The sequence below is a fragment of the Perognathus longimembris genome, chromosome 4 (genome assembly GCF_023159225.1).
Source record: "Perognathus longimembris pacificus isolate PPM17 chromosome 4, ASM2315922v1, whole genome shotgun sequence".
NCBI classification, from domain to species: Eukaryota; Metazoa; Chordata; class Mammalia; order Rodentia; family Heteromyidae; genus Perognathus; species Perognathus longimembris.
Genome location: NC_063164.1, coordinates 90,413,353 through 90,432,343, shown reverse-complemented (window position 1 = coordinate 90,432,343; position 18,991 = coordinate 90,413,353). Strand labels below are relative to the sequence as shown.

The window sequence follows — 18,991 nt, the reverse complement described above, 5'->3', positions numbered from 1 at the left end:
AGAGCAAAACTGGGAAGAGCCTGTGAATGCAGCTCCCACCCCCAGATTGGACACCAGGGTATCTGATCGCGTCCCCAACACAAGAATGCAGGTTCTGGGTTTTCAGAAATAAAGTTAGATTCTACATGTTAGGTAACTAGCTGTATGTTTGCATTTATTTAGTGACACTATGTTACATTTACTGAATTTTTCAATTGCAGATCAAATGGATTCTCTTGACTGAATATCATCTGATAGAACTATGGAAATTGAAAATGAAAGGTAAATGGATTTTTATGGGAGACATGACTATTCAGTTGAAATATTTGAGATGTTTGATTACCAGGAGATACAATTTCTGCAAATTAAGAGAGCACTGACTTTGCTGGCTTACCTCTTTGTATAGTTTTGAGTTATTTAAAAAGACAACAACATTGTATTCCTGACTAAATTGCCCCAGTTTTGTCAGGTGCACTGGTTAGGGGTTGCTATAGATCACTGGAACTTGTTTCAGAAAATAAGGTAATTTTTACTAGAGGGTCAATTTTGGGTATGATGGTAAGCAGCATTCTGGCTGATCTTGAGCCCATTGTTAGATATAAGTAGAGGAAGTGTACATTTGCCTCTCCAGTATACCAGCCATTCACTTAATTTTTTTTTCTTGTAGCGACTCTTCATCGGGAAGCAGTTTATTTAAAACACAATGTGTTCCTCTTTCACCTAAATGGAGGCAAGTAGACTTTATCAGAAAATCTACTCTTACTCATTCACTTGAAAGTGTTCAAACAGATTCAAGTGACTCATCCATAGAACCAAGACCATTGACTTTAAAAGCTATTTTTGAAAGATTCAAGCAAAAGAAGCGGAAACGTAAAAAGAAGAAATATAAACGAAAATTAACACCACGAGGAAGACCAAAAGGCAGAAAAAACACTAGAAGGTCCCAGATAGATAAGAAACAAATTAAAGACAAAGGATCAAGGTTTCAATTTTTGCAAACTGAGAGTGGGAAAAAAACATTACCATGGAGGAAAATTTTAACCTTTGAGGTAAGTATTTTTTATTTACTGATGTACATAGATGACAAAAAAAGACTCAGAATTGTCCTAAGGTATCCTTGGAAGTCTAGCACTGGTGGCTCACACCTGCAATCCTAACTACTCTGAGATTTAGCTTTGAATCCAGCCCATGTAGAAGTCTATTATGTTAACCAGCCAAGCAAAAGGCTGGATGTGGGCTGTACCTCAAGTGACAGAGTACCACCCACTCTTGAGTGAAAAAGCACAAGGCCAAGAGTTCAATCCCAAGTTATCCACACCAAAAAAAAAATGCACCTGGAATACACTCTGAAATATCTGAAAAATTATTAGCACACGAGTTAAAGGGCGTTTCATATGCAATCTCCACCCATGTATACAATGTACCCAATAACATTTTCCTTTTTTTTTTTTTCCAGTCCTGGGCCTTGGACTCAGGGCCTGAGCACTGTCCCTGGCTTCTTGCTCAAGGCTAGCACCCTGCCACTTGAGCCACAGTGCCACTTCTGGCCATTTTCTATATATGTGGTGCTGGGGAATCGAACCCAGGGCTTCATGTATAGGAGGCGAGCACTCTTGCCACTAGGCCATATTCCCAGCCCCCAATAACATTTTCATATAGGCAGAAAAACATTGAACTTTTTTTTTTTGGCCAGTCCTGTGGCTTGAACTTGGCCTGGGCACTATCCCTGGGCTTTTGCTCAAGGTTAGTACTCCACCACATGAGCCATAGTGCCACTTATGTTTTTTTCTGTTAGTGTGGTAGTGAGAATTCGAATTCATGGCTTCTATTAGGTAAGCACTCTTAACCACTAAGCCACATTCCTGGACCAGCTTATTTACCATCTCCTACCAGTACCACTCTCCAACAGAGCCTGCTCTATATTCCTGTCATGAAACATGAAAATTAAAGTATGAGTTTTAGAGCTAGGTGTTGGTGGCTCACACCTGTAGTCCTTAGCTACTCAGGAGGATGATATCTGAGGATTGAAATTTGAGGCCAGCTTGGGCAGGAAAGTCCCTGTCACTCATCTCCAATTAACCACTGAAGGACCAGAAGTGGAGCTGTGGTTCTAGGTGTAGAGGACTAGCCTTAAGCAAAAGAGTTCAGGTATAGTGGCCAGGCAGAGTGAAAGCCCTTTCCATTTCCTCTGCCCTTCAACCTACTGGTTGATTGCTTCTATTGAGATCCCTTATTTTCATACATAGTTGCAGTATATTGGAAAGATTCACCTACCATGTTCCCTCTCTGTTCTCACCCATTTTCTCCCTAATTCTTTTGTATGATCTATCCTGTCATGCTTCTCCCTTTTTTGGGCATGAAGTCAGGTCTACTTGTGCACTGCCCTTGAGCTTTTGTATCCAGGCTAGTGCTCTCCCATTTGTACTACATCTTCACTGAATAAGCTGTTCAGTGGCTAATGGGAGGTAAGTGTCTCAAGCACTTCACTTCACAGTCTTGCTTCAAATAGATTCCCAGCCAGCCTCCAGACTAGCTAGGCCTTGTGCCACCTAAGCCTGGATGATGAATCTGTTTTTTGCTGACTTTGTGTAAAGCACATCTTTAAGTGGAAAATGCACTTGGATTTCTGGTTCAGTCTTACTATCCTATTCAGTGGATATTAGAGATATTACAGGTTAGACTATACAATTTATGGCATTCAAAGCCTGAGCTTTTCCTTAAGGCTAGCACTCTACCACCAAGCCACAGCGCCACTAGTAGCTCTTTATGTGGACTGAGGAATCGACCCAGGTTTCATACATGCTATGTTTGTACTCTACCATATTCCTAGCCCTTGGCTTTTTAAATACAACCTGAGTATACGTTTTGCTAATTTGCAGTAATCTTAGTGAAGCCAGTTCATTCAAATACTTGAATGCTTGTTAATACTCGATCCCTTACTAGAACCAGTGATTCCCCCCCCCCCCCAAGAGAATTAATGCTTGATACATTACAAGGAATAATGCAGAATCCCGAAACAGGGACTGGTTAAGTCAAGATTCAGATGGAAGGTGTTATACATTTTATAGGCACATAGGGTATCTGCTGATAATGAAGGAAAGCATCTTAGTTGATTAGACTAATGAAAGACAATTTTTAACAGCAAGCTATTGCAAGAGGGTTCTTTAACCACATTGAAAAACTGAAGTATGAACACCACCTTAAGGAATCATTGAAACAAATGAATGCTGGTGAAGATTTAGAAAAAGAAGATCTGGATAGTCGTAGATACAAATATTTGGATGATGATGGATCCATTTCTCCTATTGAAGAAACGATGTAAGTTGAATCGTGTAAAATAACTGCTGATAGGTTAGATCCATCAATGTTTTTTTTTGTTGTTTTTTGCCTGTCCTGGGGATTGAACTCAGGGCCTGAGAACTGTCCCTGACTTCTTTTGCTCAAGTCTAGCATTCTACCACTTGAGCCACAGCACCACTTCTGACTTTTTCTATTTATGTGGTGCTGAGTAATCATCCAGGGCTTCATGCATGCTAGGCCATACCACTAGGCCACATTCCCAGCCCAATGTCCTTGAGCTTTTGCTCAAGGCTAGCACTCTACCATTTGAGCCACAGAGTCATTTCTGGCTTTTGGATTATGTGGTACTGAGGAATCAAATCCAGGGCTTCATGAATGCTAGGCAAGCACTCTACTACTAAGCCATATTCCCAGCCAGTGTTTTTAATACTTAGTAAATGCTAGAGTAATAAGCAATTGGAAATACATTTGAGCCTGAGCTCAAAACACAAGGTATCCATTTGTGTGTTACTGTTGGATTTTTTTTTTACCATCACTAGTATTGCCTTGTCAATAGAGCACATAAATGAGCTCAGAGACTTCATTGTTGAAGTGATCCATCTTTTTGTTACAGAGGTGAAGATGAGCCTGCACATCATGAACCTGATTGTGATATCCAGTTGGTAGTAAGTGATTCATCTCAATTGGGGAAGTACAGTAGTTTTGGTTACATTCTATTGAAATTTGTAAGGCTCAGTAAATTTAAGGTAGGACACAAGGAAATATTTGGATAGTTGACAATGATAATGTGGACATTTTTCCATTTGCATTCTGCCACTGAGGCTGAAAGGATTTTTATGAACTTGTACATTTGGACTGTTATAAAGTGAGAAAATACATAGACAATTTGGAATTTTGCACTTGGATGTAGCTAGATTTTTTTAATCAAGTAATAGCACTAAGTCACAAAATCATCTGCTTAGTTACACTGATATTTTTTTTTTTGTGTAGGAGCACAATTGTTTCATAATAAGTTCTAAATTCCCAAAGAAAAGGAAGGCAGATTTAGAACAAACGAATAAAGAAGTTACACTGTCTAAGAAGAGAACTAAGGGGAAAGAAACTAATGGGAAAAAAAAGAGATTGGGCTGAAAAGGAGACAAAACATGTGAATGACAAGGTAAACTACAGCAAGAATGACTTTGCATAGGAAGGTTAAATGTGAATGTATGAGCCAGCTTGGGATGAAGAATATATCAAGAACATCCAAAGGAGAAGAATAAGAACATCTGGAGTATATGAAAGAGAACAAAGTGGTTAAAATTGGAAACTGAAGAAAGGGTTGGATTTCTTCCCTAAGTAGTAGTCCTGCTGTTTTACTGATTATAGGTATTACTGCACTATTGAAACAAGGGATTTTAATTTTCTTGAAATAACTCCTCTTTGTGCCTCAGTGTTAGAACTGTAGGTGTTAGTCACCATGTCAAGCTGTAACCAACTTATTAATGAGGGTATGTGAAGGGAAAAGTGATCTTTGTTGAATGTTTGACATTGTTAGAAAAATTAAATAGGTTCCCCATGCATTGGTGATTTCACTCAAGGTCCTAAATTCAATCTCTGGCACCATAGAGTCTCACCTGTAATACCTTTAAACTAATGTAATTAACATTGTTCCTAAATATGTATTGATGTGTATTGGAGCACTTGTGTGTGTGCCTTTGTTTAGTTGTGTAACAAAGCCTTACAGACAGGTGCAAACAGTAAATCCTCTTTTGCAACCCAGAACTCATTGTTGAATATGAGATTTTGGTACATCTAAGAAGGAATATGATTCCTACAACAGTTGGCAATGTGGGGCTTTGTTAACTCACACAGGTTGGCTCTGAATAAAGTTGATATAAAAGCTAATTGATGCTTCTGAGACTTAGTAAGCATTTCAGTTTTCATGTGATAACATGAAGGTGGCTTTGTTTTTAAGGCTTCTGTCTTGAGAACTTGAGGTCTCGAGTTGAAGATAAATTTACTGTGAATGGATCATACAGTAAGTATAATATTGTAATGTGAGATATGACTTGGGCTTGTTCTCAGGGCTGTGATAGTTGGTTAATTTCAACTTAATACTTAAAAAGACTTAGTTGAGGTCTATCCCGATGGAGCATCTGTGGCCACACATCGTTGGAAACGCCTCATAGAGTAAATATGTGGTTTGCTTTATTCACAGTACTATTTTGTGTCTGTGGGAAGTTAACTGCAGGACAGATAATGTACTTGCCTACATTTACATAAAGGCAGAATATGTAAATTTATGTAAATGCACTTAGTGATATCACTTCTGTATATTTAAATTTTATTTCTGCTGGCCCTGAGTTTTTGTTCTCCAGGGTAGTGAGCCTCAGCTCCACTTCTTGCTTTTATGGTAGTTCTTAGGCAAGAGTATCATAGGCATTCCTGCTAACAGCAACTGGTTTGGAACAATGATTTTCAGATAATTGGTTTTCTAAGAACCTGGCTTATATTTCTTTTTGTTAACTTAGGTATTAGCATGTCCAAGACTTGCCTGCAATATAGGTAAGTTTTAATTGCCAATAAAATCTTTTAGGAATATCATTTTGGTTCTAATGATGAATGTAACTGTTCAACTGCTGCATGATACAGAATGAACTGGAACTTAATTCTGACAGAGCTGAATATTCATTCTGAATGTATAATACCTTCCCATTTTTGTAACTAGAGCATCCTAAACTTTTCTTTGATATTTTCTCAGGAGAAATTACTTTGCCGCTGACTCGTAGAACTGGGTGAGTGAAATACTTATATTAACTGTACAGAACTTGAAGCAAAGAATAATCAGACTTTACTGCCTGGGCTAACCCTTTTCTGGTTGTCATGGGGCTTTAACTCTGCTTCTTGACACTGACCCAGTGCTTTACCACTTTGAGTCACAGTGCCACTTTGAGTTTTCTAGTGGTTAATTGGAGATATGTTTCATGTTTGAGTCTTTCCTTTCCTTTCCTTTCCAGGCTGGCTTTGAACGTGATCCTCAGATTCAGTCTAATGAGTAGCTAGGATTACAGGTGAGAACCAGTCCCAGCTTGGGCTGGCTTTGAACGGTTATCCTCAGATCTAAAAATCTTAGCAGCCACTTTTGAGTAGCTGTCTGATTTGGAGTTGTTTCCATCCATCAACTTGCTTGCTGGGCTGGTATGTTTATCACTTGAGCCATACCCCCAGTGGGCTTTTCCTGAGGAGCCTATGATTAAAGTGTGAGTCATCAGCACAACATCAATTCTGCCTTTTTTTTTTATGCAGTTCTTATAGTGCAAGAGTACTGGGCTTGAACCCAGCCTCTATATGCTCTCCTTTATAGCTTTTTCACTTAGGCTGACCTTCTACCATTTGAACCGTTTCATTGCTGATTTTCCCTGACTGGCAGGTGATAATGGTGTCTCAGGTTTTTGTTTTTTTAAATTAGACATATGCTATAAGCAAGTTAGGCATTTTGTCCTGAATAACCTATATATATAGTCAAGGAGATGGAACTGAGCTGACCATCATGCTGGTCCATGCCTGCAATTTCAGTAAGTGTGTAGGCAGAGACCAGATGGATGGGCTATATGCTTTTTAGCTCAAAAAAAATTTCTAGGTGAGAACAGCAAAAATCATGAGATTTCTAACCTGTTTCTTTTTTTTCTGGCCAGTCCTGGGCCTTGGACTCGGACTGAGCACTGTTCCTGGCTTTTTGCTCAAGGCTAGCACTGCCACTTGAGCCACAGGGCCACTTCTGGCCATTTTCTGTATTGAACCTGGGGCCTCATGTATACGAGGCTTGCAGCTAGGCCATATCCCCAGCCCCTCTAACCTGTTTCTTTAAGTGAGTTTTGGGATTCAACTTGGGGCCTGAGTGTTCTTTCTGAACTTTTTCTTGCTCAAGGTTGACAGTTTGGAGCCACTTAGGGCGCAGACTTATCCTACTCATCAAATTTCAGCCTCCTGGCTAATCAGGATTACAGGCCTGTATCAAAGGCCTCTTGCAGCCCTCTATGGCAACTCTTGTTAGTATACTTGGATATTTTGCTTGATTATGTAAGATGTTAATTACATTGTTGGAATAATAATTGTGTATAAAATCATTCAGTTTTCTCAGTAGCATGAGTAGAAACACAATTATAATTGCACTGCATGGTATCTGCACTCAGCAGTATGTCCTGCTGTTGTGTTCAAAGGACAGTGCAATATAAATTCAATATCTGGCATCGTTGGTTTTCCTGGCATTTGTCCATGGTAAACCTGGTATTTCTATTGATACAGTATATACAGCTTCTCTGACAATTCATATTGATAATACAGTAAATGCTTTTCTCAGCAAATGCTTTTCTTTATCTAGGCAGGTGGCTAGCTGTTGAAATCAAGCAGTTGGACTTAACCTTAAAAATGTAAGGCAATTTCTATCCCTACCCTATAACGACATGCACACAGAGGCAGAGCTTGGGAAGGACTTGCACAAAGCCTCATTCCAGATGAGAATGGGCACTGTTGATCAGTGTCCAAAATTGGTACAGGGGCAAAATTGAGACACAGGTTGTGCTTCCATCACAGTAAATGAATTGCAGTGGTGACAATGAGACCTGTAACATTTTAAGCTCATGGGTCAAAAGATACAGTGATGGGCTGGGGATCCAAGGCCTAGTGGCAAGAGTGCTTGCCTCATACACATGAAGCCCTGGGCTTCCTCAGCATCCTGTGCAGCTCAAGTGGCAGAGTGCTAGCTTTGAGCAAAAAGAAGCTAGGCCTTTGCACAACACTTTGTCAATAAACCAGGGGCAGTGTTCAGGCCCTGAGTTGAACACCCTGGACTGGCAAAAAAAAAAAAGATATGAGGAATTTTCAATCCGTATTAATAGTAATGCACAAAATTATAACATGAGCTTTCTATAATTCATCTTTCTAGGATCGCCAAATAATTTGCTTGAGGAATGTCATTTCAAAGACCAGGTAAGAATCTTTTCTCCTAAGTTGTGTGATGCTCTGTAGCACTGCTGCACTAGTTAGCAATCTCACTGCAGCCAAATTTATTTTTTTTCACTGACTATTAGAGGAACAAAGATCATGTTTACTTGGCTGACATGTTATGATGATGGGCAAAATGTTCAACTGCTCTGAATGAGCTGAATGAAGTTGCCTTTCTGAACATCCACAGAAGGAACTTAACCTTTCAAATTCTGGACTTGAGGGTAGATCAGAAAGTAAGTTCAATTTTTTTAAATGAGACAGGGTCCTTAATAGGTAGTTTTCTTCTGGGTTAAGGCTAGTCATCCTGTCACATCCTCTGCCCAGTGCCATGTGGTATTGAATGCAAATAGTTCGTTAATAAATGAACTTTTGGTTACTAAGGTTAAGGGTATTTTAAATTTTAGCCACCTGATTTTGAAAGTCCTTTTGTTCACAGATGTTGAATTTTGAAGTTGTCATCAGTATTATAGAAGATTTGTGGTAGGTAAGTTTTCTCTTAACTGCAAGCAAACTGTTTAGATTGCAATGGTCAATTACCAAGGCTTATAGAATGCAGTTTCTAGTTTGCCGTGGACATGACCATAGAGAAATTTCCACTAGGTTTTCATCTTATATGCTACCTTGTTAGCAGTCAACCTATTGGGAACATTTTATTAAGCTTACTTGTTTTATTCTGCTGTGATTGTAAGGGAAGATCATGGAGATTGAACACTTGGACCATGTAGGCTATCAGTACCCCAAAAAGCAATAGGCTTTTCACATTGTAACTCTTGGCTTCTAATATTTAAATTAGGGGAGCTACATAACAGTTCTTTGTTTTATGCAGGGCCAATCAGTTCTGGCACTGGAGATCGATTGAACTTGGGACCTGGTGCTTTTTCCACTTGAGTTTAAGCTTTTTGCTGGCCATTTGGACTAGCAACCAACACTTTCCTGGGCAGAGTTGTGGCTTAAATTCTTTCAAGGTGTGTATGTACACAGGAGAAAAGATACTATATATGGTGGTCATTTCAAAGAGGGCTTGTTGGGTTCTCAAACCAAAAGCTCTTAACGCTGTGACCAAAGATAGAAGGTCTCCATAGGATGTGATAGCCACTCAATGTTAAGTGCTATGTTTTCCAGAGGAGATACACTGTAATAAAATTGGAAAAAGCAATAATCATAAATGCCCAAGACATTAATTATTATTTACTTTCTTTCAGGACTGCCTTAGATTTCAAGAGAAATTCACATGGAAATGATTAAATAAAAATTTATTGACTTCAAAAGAAATACTGTGTGTCAGCATGTATTTTTGGCTCGAAGTTTCTCTAGTGTTTTCTGTGGAGAGAGGGAATAAAGTTGTTTAGTGGTTTGTCTCAAGCATGAGATAACATGGGGGGGCTGGTGTCTGCTCACCTTATGAAACTCTTTAGCCTTTGCTCTGTTTTGGGCATATACTTCCTGTTTTGCTTTTTCTTCCTTTTGTTGTTTGACTTCAGCTAGTTGATTGCATAACCTGGAAGAAATTTGTATGAAGTACAACTAGTGCTGAAACAAATCACTACATGTAAGTATAAACAAAAACTACCTTTTAACCCTTCTTGGCATAATGGCTTGTTCATTCTGTCTGTCTTCAGGAAGACATACCCTGACATCATTCACATCCTTGTGATGACCTGCTGAATCTGAGAAAAGAAAAGCATTAGTTGTCTTGGGGGGGGCTGTTTCAATGGACTGAAAGAAGCCATGGTACTTCACCTGTTCCAATCAGAGAATTTTCAGAGATTTGCGTTTTGCTTGATAGTTCTTTCTGCCTCTGGTAGGATCTTGCCATAAATGATTCTTTTTCTTGCATAAATGCTGCTTGTAAAGTCTCAGGCATAGCTGTAATTTGGGGAATGTTTTCATTAAAATTGCATCTTCCATGAGCTCCCATTTTCCCTGGGCTGTTGGATACATACCTGTAGAAACTGTTGGTGTGTAATCTGAGGCTTCTGTTGCTGATATAAAAGGCAGAAATTCATTCACCTAATTGTAAAAAAGGTTGGAAATTGTTTCTATCACACCCTGCCTTTGGTTTGTGAATGTAACCTTATATCCCAAACCTTGGCTTCAATCCTGCTCCAGCACCTGTACAAAGTATCCCCCACCTGCAGCTCCTCTACAAGAGTTGAATCATTAATTTCCCGGTCCACTAAAGGAAATTAGCTGTCACCCATGTAAGTTTTGTCACTAAGTTTACCTGAACAGAGTTTGATTCATTCCTTTCTTCTATGGTCAAGTTTGCAAAATCGGTCTCAGCAATACTGATATCACTGCTGCTTACTAGAGTAAGATCTGGCTCTTCCATGATGCCATGGCCAGATTCTGTCTCCTGCACAGTATAAGGAAAACAGCCTTTGGTCCATAAATACAATATTTTATAGACCAATAGATGGGAGAAATGCAACAGTCACAAACTATGAACAAATGGTTTTCAATATGTAGTCTTCTGAAGTCAGGACTTCCAAGGGGAGTTAGAGCAAGTTTCACAATTGTACACTAGGCACTGTTGGCTTGTAGTCCTACTAGCTGCTAAGGAGGCAGAGATCAACAACCACCAAAAATGAAGTTCAGGGGCCTGACCCAAATGGGATCTAAAGATCAGATTAAAAGCTAGCACAAGCAGGGAAGTCTTCAATTAAGTATTGGAAGTTAGGATGTGACTTACTGGTAGATTGCCAGTTTTTACAGGTACAATGTGCATTCATGACCCCAGCAAAGGTTGTTCTGAGCTAGTTCTCAAAGCGAGAGGCAGGAAGAAGAGCACAGATGTGCTCCAATGTGTACTAAGTAAGGATTGAATGAACTATATAAATCAATGGGAAGGAGTGAACAATTGAGTGGGTGACATTGACCTGATCTTCATACACATAAAGGACTGCAACTATCAAGCTGTTGACAACTGGAATCACTAGGTTGAATGCAATGTATGAAGCATAGGCGTAAAGCACAAGTTGAGCCACAGGTTGGGAACTGGAAAAGGGATCTTAGGATAAATCTCTTACATTAAAAAAATTGGGCTTTATCAGCTTGCTTCAGGAATATTAGCCATTAGTTTTGATGCTTCTAATATTTAAAAGGTATTTAAATTCTGTTAATTGGAGTTCTTACCCACACTGGAATAGAGCTCTGGAATGAAAATGATCTTAGACTTCTATGGGGTTCTGACAGTGCTGGTTGAGATAGGCTTAGGGCTTCTGGAGTTTCGATCTTACATGATTTTTCAAAATACTCTTCAGGTGTCTGCACTGAAGTTCCCATCTCTACTGTTCTCACACGCAACTGTGAGTCACTGTCTTCAACATGGGGATTTATAGGTGACCTACAAGTTGTCCTTTTATCATCTTTCAATTCTTGGCTTTGTAATATTGTGACCATCTGTCTTTTGGACAATTCTTGGAAGTCCAGCCTGCCCTCTTCACTTTCTAGTTTTATTGAGCACTCACTGGAGGTGGAGCCACATGGAGTGCTGTGCTGTACACGCAACTGATCAAACACACTAAAATCAGATGAACTGCAGGCTGAACTAGAATCTCCTACACAACGGTGAAAATGAACACTTTTCTTATTCTGTAGAATTTCAGCCTGTTCACAGGGAGATTTCTCATTTTCCATGCCTTGGGAAGAATCTCTTGCTTCAATGCTAACAATAGTTGGAAGATCGGCATGCTGGCTCCCCTCCTGGGAAGAAATTTCTGGCAGAAGCTTTTGAAAAGGTTCTTCAGATCCTACATTAAAAAAATTTAATAAAACTCAGTCTTACATATTCTGCAACAGATTGCAAGGCTCCTACAATTTTGAGTCAAGATGGATGTAGTAAACATGAACGATGTACACAGTGGTTTCCAAACAACTGTACCTCATGTATTTGCAAGTGTTTCTAAGTAAAAATTATTCAATACAATGCAGATTTTCCCCTATGGAAGTGAATATTTAATAAACAGAATAGAATGCACATATCTATGTATGCATTGATCTAACAAATACATAATTTGTGGTTAGAGAAACTCAGTGGCAGGAACAACTTTTGGGCTTCTAATGAAATTCAGTATTGTCATAATGTAAATGAAGTGTATACATATGTGTGTTCCCATGCATTTGCTTTTACCTTTTTTGCTCAGGGTTGGAACTCTACTACTTGAGCCACACTTTCACTTCCAGCTTTTTGCTACTTAGGGTAAGAATCTCAAAATATGTCTGTCTGGGCTGGTTCTGAACCTTGATCCTCAGATCTCAGCCTCCTTAGTAGCTAGGATTATAGTTATTGTATGAGCCATCAATGCCCAGCTTCAAGTGTGTAAGTGTGTGTGTGTGTGTGTGTGTACTTGCATACAAGTGTTACCCAATTTGGGGCTTGAACTGCGGGCCTGGGCATTGTCCTTGAGCTTTTTTGCTCACTGTAACTTGGCCCACACCTCTATTGACTTTATAGTGGTTAACTGGAGTTAAGAATCTCATGGACTTTGTTGGCTGGGCGGGCTTGTAACTCCAATTCTCAGATCTCAGCATCCTTAGTAGCTAGGATTAGAGGCACGAGCCATTGGTGCCTCACTAATGTGTGTTTAAAAAAAAAAAATTCAACAGGGGCTGGGAATATGGCCTAGTGGTAAAATGTTCGTCTCGTATACATGAAGCTCTGGGTTTGATTCCTCAGTACCACATACATAGAAAAAGCCAGAAGAGGCACTGTGGCAGAAGTAAGTGGCAGAGTGCTAGCCTTGAGCAAAAAGAAGCCAGGGACAGTGCTCAGGCCCTGAGCTCAAGCCCCTGGATAGCAAAAAAAAAAAAGATCATATATATATATATATAAAACACTTATGACAAATGTGCAGACAAAGAAGTATCCAAGCATGATCCCTAAGGAAATGGATGAAAAGGAACCATAAAGTACTGGGTCTTAACTTTTTTCTATGGTAGTTGTACATACCCTCAGTGTTTCCTGCAGCAAAAGTAGGAGTTGCAATATGAGTCAAGTTAGGGTCAGGTTGCTGGTTTAGTCTTGTGTTAAGAAAAGAATTCAAGTGGGTCTGCCTCAGTGCTGTAAAAGAAACTGTACTTCTGGATGTTACAGTAGCATGGTATCTTTCAGATGAATCTAAGGTCTGTCAAAAACAACACAAAAAGTTTGAAATAGTCAAATAAACTTCATATTACTTTTTTTTTTTTAAGTGCCAGTATTGAGCAATTTCACTTGGCTTTTTTGCTCACAGCTAGTGCCTTTTGACCACATCATCTCTAGTTCTGGCTTTTTGCTACTTATTGGAAATAGCTTTCTCTTGGATTTATCTGCCCAGGCTGGCCTGAACCAACATAATCATCAAACCTCAGATTCCTGAGTAGCTCTATAGACATGAGCCACTGATGCCCGGCTCATACTAGTTTATGTTCTTAAGTACTACTTCAGTAGAACAAGAATAATTTGTGGACTGACAAACCCATCTCTTCCTTTCAGCCATTATGGAAGACTTAAGAAAAAGAAATTACTTTTGTCCAAAAGAATTAGGTAGTTTATGTTTTAAAGACTAGGTAACACCATTTCACATTCTTATCTGTGACCTAGTTTCTTTTTACTCTATATCCTCACCAGCATTTTTTGTTATTACTATTTTTATTTCAGCCTTTCTGAAGCTGCATGGTAATAGTATGCCAGTCCTGGAGCTTGAACCTCTGTGCTCAAGGGTAGCACTCCATCACTTGAGCCACAGCACCACTTCTGGCTTTTTCTATACCCAGGGGATTCATGCATACTAGGCAAGCATTCTACCACTAGGCCATATTCCCAGCCCCAAATTTGCCTTTCTTTAATTCCTAATTATATTGAGCATCTTTTATTCCTATGCTTGTTTGCCATTTGTCTATTTTTTTTTGCCAGTCCTGGTGCTTGGACTCAGGGCCTGAGCACTGTCCCTGGCTTCTTTCTGCTCAAGGCTCGCACTTTGCCACTTGAGCCACAGCGCCTCTTCTGGCCTTTTTTTTATATATGGTGCTGAGGAATCGAACCCAGGGCTTTATGTATACAAGGCAAGCACTCTTGCCACTCAGCCATATTCCCAGCCCATTTGTGTATCTTCTTCAGTGAGTGATCTCTTTTGACATTTTGCCTATTTTGTAATGAGCTATACTGACAGGTACTTATTGGAATATGGAAATACCCAGAGCTGTTCAAATGTCCCTTGCCTCTTGAGAAACCATAGTTGAAATAAACTCATTTGAAAAAGGAAAAAAAAAAAAAAAGGAATTAGGCAATTTAAAAACATGATAATTTCTTGACAAGCAGGAAATAATTAGAACAACTTCTGATGTCAGAATGTGAAGAAATACAGTCCCAAGTTTGAAATTCAGTTTCTTTACTGTGCAGGAAAGTATTTTTGAAATGTTCTAAAATCATATTTGTTTAAATACTTTAACGTTCTGTGGAAGTTAAAGGAGTCCTTTGGTCTTTCCTAAACTTATCCCCACAAGCTACAGGCAAAGCGGGTAAGACAAATGGAGTGCACACCTCTCCTTCCCCTCCTTTACATGTTTTTTTTTTTCTTCAAATTTTTATTATCAAACTGATGTACAGAGAGGTTACAGTTTCATACGTTAGGCATTGGATACATTTCTTGTACTGTTTTTGTCCCTCATACCCCCCTCCCTCCTCCCTTTCCCTCCCCCCCCCCCCGGAGGTGTTCAGTTCACTTACACCAAACAGTTTTGCAAGTATTGCTTTTGTAGTTGTTTGTCTTTTGTTACCCTGTGTCTCTCAAATTTGGTATTCCCTTTCAATTTTCTGCATCCAATACCAGTATACACGGTTTCCAATATACTCAGATAAGATTACAGAGATAGTGTAGGTACAACCACAGGAAGGTGATACAAGAACATCATCAATAATAGAAGCTACATATACACATGGGACGTTGAAAGTAGTTACAACTGTGATATAACAATTGTTTCCATAACATGGAGTTCATTTCACTTAGCATCATCTTATGTGTTCATAAGGGTATAGCTATTGGGCCTTGTGATGCTCTGCTATGACTTGCCTAAACCTGTACTAATTATTCCCAATAAGGGAGACCATAGAGTCCATGTTTCTTTGGGTCTGGCTCACTTCACTTAGTATAACTTTTTCCAAGTCCTTCCATTTCCTTACAAATAGGACAATGTCATTCTTTCTGATAGAGGCATAAAATTCCATTGTGTATACTCCATTGTGTCTTACAATATAACTTGGGGTGACCTGCAACTTGCTAAGAGTAGCCTCCAACTTGCCATCGCTTCCCTGTTCTCAAGTCCTGGGGATGATAAGCCTAACTCAACACACCCAGCTGATGCTTTCCATCTCGCCTCTACATCTCCAATAACTGGAAGCTTTAAAAAACAAAATAGTGCAGTGATTTGGTTGGCCTGGGGTATAGCCTCAGCAGTAGGATCTTTTTTGGAGGGGGAGTGGTTTGAATTTAAGGGCTCATGTTTGCTCGGCAAATCCTCTACCTCTACCCACAGTCCATTTTTTGCATTAGTTTTCAGACAGGGTCAGTTTTTGCCAGGAGCGTTTTTGACTGCCATTGTTCTACACTTGAAGCCTCCTGAACAGCTGTAATTACAGATACATACACCATACTTGGCAGCTGGTCCACCTGGGATCTTTCTAATCAGAGGTTTAGACTAGGTCCTGAACCAGGCAGGACCCTCGCTCTGGAGCATCTCTGCTTCTGGAGTAGTTGGGATGACAGGAGGCTACTGGGCACAACTGCTTTTTACTTTTTTAAAGTAATTAAACAAGGCCTGATAAAGCTATCCATGAGGCTGAGATCTGAGGCTCGCAGCTCAAAGCCAACCTGGGCAAAAGAGTCCATGAGACTCTTTAACTCCAATTAGCTACCTTAAAACCAGAAATGGTGCTGAGGCTCGAAGTGGTAAAGCTCTAGCCTTGAACAAAAAGAGCTCAGGAATAGCACCCAAGCTCTGAATTCAAGCCTCATGACTGACCAAAAAACCAAAAAAAAGTTTCTATAAAAGAAAACAAGTCCTTGCAATGGAGCATTTACTTTAATATACCTGGTAAAACTCTCTGTTGTCTTGAGAAATCCCAGATGATGATGATGATGATAAATCAAAATTTGCTTGTGGCTTTAAGGGTTGAAAGAGCTGATGATGCAAATTTGGGAAAACAAACTCCAGTTCTGGAAAGTCAAGGTCAACTGTTGGATTTGAGAGAAAAAAAGACAATTTTGTTTTCAATTTAAAGCCTAGAAGAGTTCTAAGACATAATCATTGAAAAAAAAAATTAGGTAACTCCAGTTCAACAAATTGTTTCTTTTTTTCCCTCTCCAGGATCAACAGATGCTTTCAAATTAAGTCCTATCATGACTATTTTCAAGGTATAGAAAACACAGATATTCTCAGTGACCAGAATTTTTGACAAATATAAATTTGTTTCTGAATTGCTTTTATACTTCAAATTTACTTTTAGAGATGATAGACATTAAAAAGCATTTCTATTTCTACTAGTTCCAAAGGCTTCTAAAGAGTAACAATAGGTGCTCATTACTTTTTTTTTTTAAACAAACTTTGTTGTTCTTACTTAGCTCACTTCAGGATTAATGATTTTAAAAAGATGAAAAGGAAATATTCACTATTTAGAGTACTTCTAAAGGAAATATTCACTAGAGTACTTCACAGGTCCTATCTCATTTAATCTCTAGTACCTTTTTATGGAAGGAGTGGTTTAACTTGCCCATGGCCTCATGGCTAGGAAATGGTCTAACTCTGGAACCAAGGACTTTCTGATTTTTAAGCTGGAGGTGAAAAGGCTAAACACATCTCCTCATTTACCTCTTTATGTTCTTTAATTAGTAAATTTGGCATTAACTTTTGATACTTCTCTCACTAAATGCTCTCAATATTTTCTCTGGTATAAGTGTGCTGCAGCAGAACATGCAACACAAATACTAAATACAAAAAAGGATGAAATGTGAAAAGTTAAACACAATTTATACAAAAGTATTCCTTTAAGATAATTTTACCCCACAAGTCTGTTTTCTCAGGTATCAGATTTACTTCCTTTCTGCAACTGTCTGTGTTCTGTTGAGATTCTGTGTGACCAGAAGTAAATTCTTCCATTACAGGCAACAGAGAGTTAGGAACATCTGAAGAGTTCTGTTGCTGCTGATAAATCATTTGCATTGAAGAAACTACAGAACTTAAAATATCTGTTTTCTCTTGTTTAATGGTAGATTCTTGTTCCTGATGGTCCATAGGCTCCGAAAATGACTCTGAAAATTGAGTTTCATGAAGATACTTACTGAACATTAAAAATGTTGCTTTTAATTGCCTAAGTAATTCCTTAGAAAGATATTCTGGTACAGAGGTATGGCAATATATATTGCTACGAGATCAGCACAAAAAAGAAATTTGTTTGGACAGATTTCCAGCAAATGGGAAAATGTGATAGTAGCAAGTGTTTCTCAAAGGATTTACAGGATATCCTGTGACTTCCAGTCATTTTTAGAATACTATATTGTCCAATATTCTATTCATCACTAGAATTTTCCTTTTGGAACTGAAAGTGTTTCCTGTCACTGCTGTGAGAAAGTAATGCTTCTCCCAACATTATGCTGCAACTGATCTTTCAATCTGTTTACATATGGTTTGGTATTATTACCTGCATCTGTAAGGCTCAAATCTGTGTTTTCATAACTTAAAAAGCTACCAGTAGAAACAGTTATTGAGGATGGCTCGTGAGAAGGATCTTGTGCTTCAGTCTAAAAATTAAAGGGAAATGTTAGAAACCAGACCATGATGTATCAAGCAAGAGCTACAAAAACTCACCAATCTCTGTAGCTGTCAATTCTGAGCTCAGGTCAAGTGTAGAAGCCTTCATAGTTATAAAGGTCAGTAGTAAAATTTTTTCATCACTGCTCAGAGATGATTAGCTTCTCATTCATTCATTCACTCACTCACTCTCTCACACACACAGACACACACAATATCTTTATTATTTTGTAGTTTTGCTTCTCAGAACTCTAGAGATCATGCATCAGGTAGACCGGTAGATCCTCTGATGCTCAGATTTGGCTATTTTCATCATTGATCCACTTTAATGAAAGCAGACCTCAGGTAACAGACTTTAATTTTTCAGGAAACTAGAGAATATAAAACAAAAAGCATTAGTAAATGTGAAGATATTACTAACCTTATTATCTGGCTGCACAACTGGAGTCACATGTGTGCACACTTCTTCCACAGCATAGCTTAATACTGCACAATTTTCAACGTCAGATTCCTTGACCTTGACTAAAAATGATTTTGAAATTCAAAATGAGGGTGGGATGGATGAGGACAAATCAAAGTCTCAGCAACAGGTCACCATTCTCTACCTTCTCACCAGTAGGCTGAACAGTTTGGCTTTTTAAAGATGCCTTGTCTTAAGACCAGAGGGGAAAAATATATTTATTCAGTCTGTCTGTCTGTCTGTCTGTCTGTCTGACTGACTGTCTATCTTTGTGTAAATACAGTGGATTGAACTCAAGGCCACTTTATCATTATCTTTTTTTGCTCAAGGCTGATGCTCAACCACTTGAGCCACTGCTCCACTTCCAGCTTTTTGCTAGTCAACTAGAGTCTCATGGACTGTCCTTCCTGGGCTGACTTTGAACTTCAAACCTCAGATTTCAGCCTCCTTAACTGTTAAGACTACAGGTGCAAGCCA

At 39.0% G+C, this 18,991-nt stretch overlaps 2 protein-coding genes and 10 non-coding genes across 12 annotated transcripts in view; 9 read left to right on the top strand and 3 right to left on the bottom strand.

Moving 5' to 3' along the window:
- The first annotated feature begins 200 nt into the window (after nucleotides 1-200).
- On the top strand, nucleotides 201-8,852 carry Taf1d (TATA-box binding protein associated factor, RNA polymerase I subunit D). Its single transcript, XM_048345634.1, has 9 exons — nucleotides 201-261; nucleotides 647-1,028; nucleotides 3,122-3,297; nucleotides 3,893-3,944; nucleotides 4,270-5,299; nucleotides 5,793-6,056; nucleotides 7,643-7,691; nucleotides 8,207-8,501; nucleotides 8,705-8,852. The coding sequence occupies exons 1-5, from the start codon at nucleotides 242-244 to the stop codon at nucleotides 4,408-4,410; spliced, it is 771 nt and encodes a 256-aa protein (XP_048201591.1). The 5' UTR covers nucleotides 201-241; the 3' UTR covers nucleotides 4,411-5,299; nucleotides 5,793-6,056; nucleotides 7,643-7,691; nucleotides 8,207-8,501; nucleotides 8,705-8,852.
- On the top strand, nucleotides 4,958-5,088 carry LOC125350950. The gene has a single exon (XR_007210857.1). It is a non-coding gene; the product is annotated as a small nucleolar RNA SNORA40 (small nucleolar RNA).
- LOC125350943 lies at nucleotides 5,393-5,519 on the top strand. Its single transcript, XR_007210851.1, has one exon. It is a non-coding gene; the product is annotated as a small nucleolar RNA SNORA18 (small nucleolar RNA).
- Nucleotides 5,871-5,941, top strand: LOC125350964. The gene has a single exon (XR_007210868.1). It is a non-coding gene; the product is annotated as a small nucleolar RNA SNORD5 (small nucleolar RNA).
- Nucleotides 7,430-7,568, top strand: LOC125350934. The gene has a single exon (XR_007210843.1). It is a non-coding gene; the product is annotated as a small nucleolar RNA SNORA8 (small nucleolar RNA).
- Nucleotides 7,763-7,894, top strand: LOC125350941. The gene has a single exon (XR_007210849.1). It is a non-coding gene; the product is annotated as a small nucleolar RNA SNORA1 (small nucleolar RNA).
- On the top strand, nucleotides 8,380-8,451 carry LOC125350933. The gene has a single exon (XR_007210842.1). It is a non-coding gene; the product is annotated as a small nucleolar RNA Z40 (small nucleolar RNA).
- LOC125350942 lies at nucleotides 8,795-8,919 on the top strand. The gene has a single exon (XR_007210850.1). It is a non-coding gene; the product is annotated as a small nucleolar RNA SNORA32 (small nucleolar RNA).
- Nucleotides 8,920-9,270: 351 nt separating this feature from the next.
- LOC125350937 lies at nucleotides 9,271-9,403 on the top strand. The gene has a single exon (XR_007210846.1). It is a non-coding gene; the product is annotated as a small nucleolar RNA SNORA25 (small nucleolar RNA).
- Nucleotides 9,404-9,504: 101 nt separating this feature from the next.
- The window catches only part of Cep295 (centrosomal protein 295), a 62,683-nt gene continuing 53,196 nt past the window's right edge, over nucleotides 9,505-18,991 (bottom strand). The window contains exons 19-30 of the mRNA XM_048345628.1: nucleotides 18,476-18,576; nucleotides 17,945-18,044; nucleotides 17,307-17,555; nucleotides 16,339-16,481; nucleotides 13,220-13,394; nucleotides 11,404-12,020; nucleotides 10,493-10,624; nucleotides 10,212-10,278; nucleotides 10,009-10,134; nucleotides 9,839-9,935; nucleotides 9,667-9,766; nucleotides 9,505-9,588 (exon numbers count right to left, since the gene is read on the bottom strand). Coding sequence (XP_048201585.1) covers nucleotides 9,550-9,588; nucleotides 9,667-9,766; nucleotides 9,839-9,935; nucleotides 10,009-10,134; nucleotides 10,212-10,278; nucleotides 10,493-10,624; nucleotides 11,404-12,020; nucleotides 13,220-13,394; nucleotides 16,339-16,481; nucleotides 17,307-17,555; nucleotides 17,945-18,044; nucleotides 18,476-18,576 — 1,946 coding nt within the window. The 3' untranslated portion in view covers nucleotides 9,505-9,549. The remainder of the gene's footprint in view (nucleotides 9,589-9,666; nucleotides 9,767-9,838; nucleotides 9,936-10,008; nucleotides 10,135-10,211; nucleotides 10,279-10,492; nucleotides 10,625-11,403; nucleotides 12,021-13,219; nucleotides 13,395-16,338; nucleotides 16,482-17,306; nucleotides 17,556-17,944; nucleotides 18,045-18,475; nucleotides 18,577-18,991) is intronic.
- LOC125350947 lies at nucleotides 18,134-18,203 on the bottom strand. The gene has a single exon (XR_007210854.1). It is a non-coding gene; the product is annotated as a small nucleolar RNA U2-30 (small nucleolar RNA).
- On the bottom strand, nucleotides 18,296-18,375 carry LOC125350948. Its single transcript, XR_007210855.1, has one exon. It is a non-coding gene; the product is annotated as a small nucleolar RNA U2-19 (small nucleolar RNA).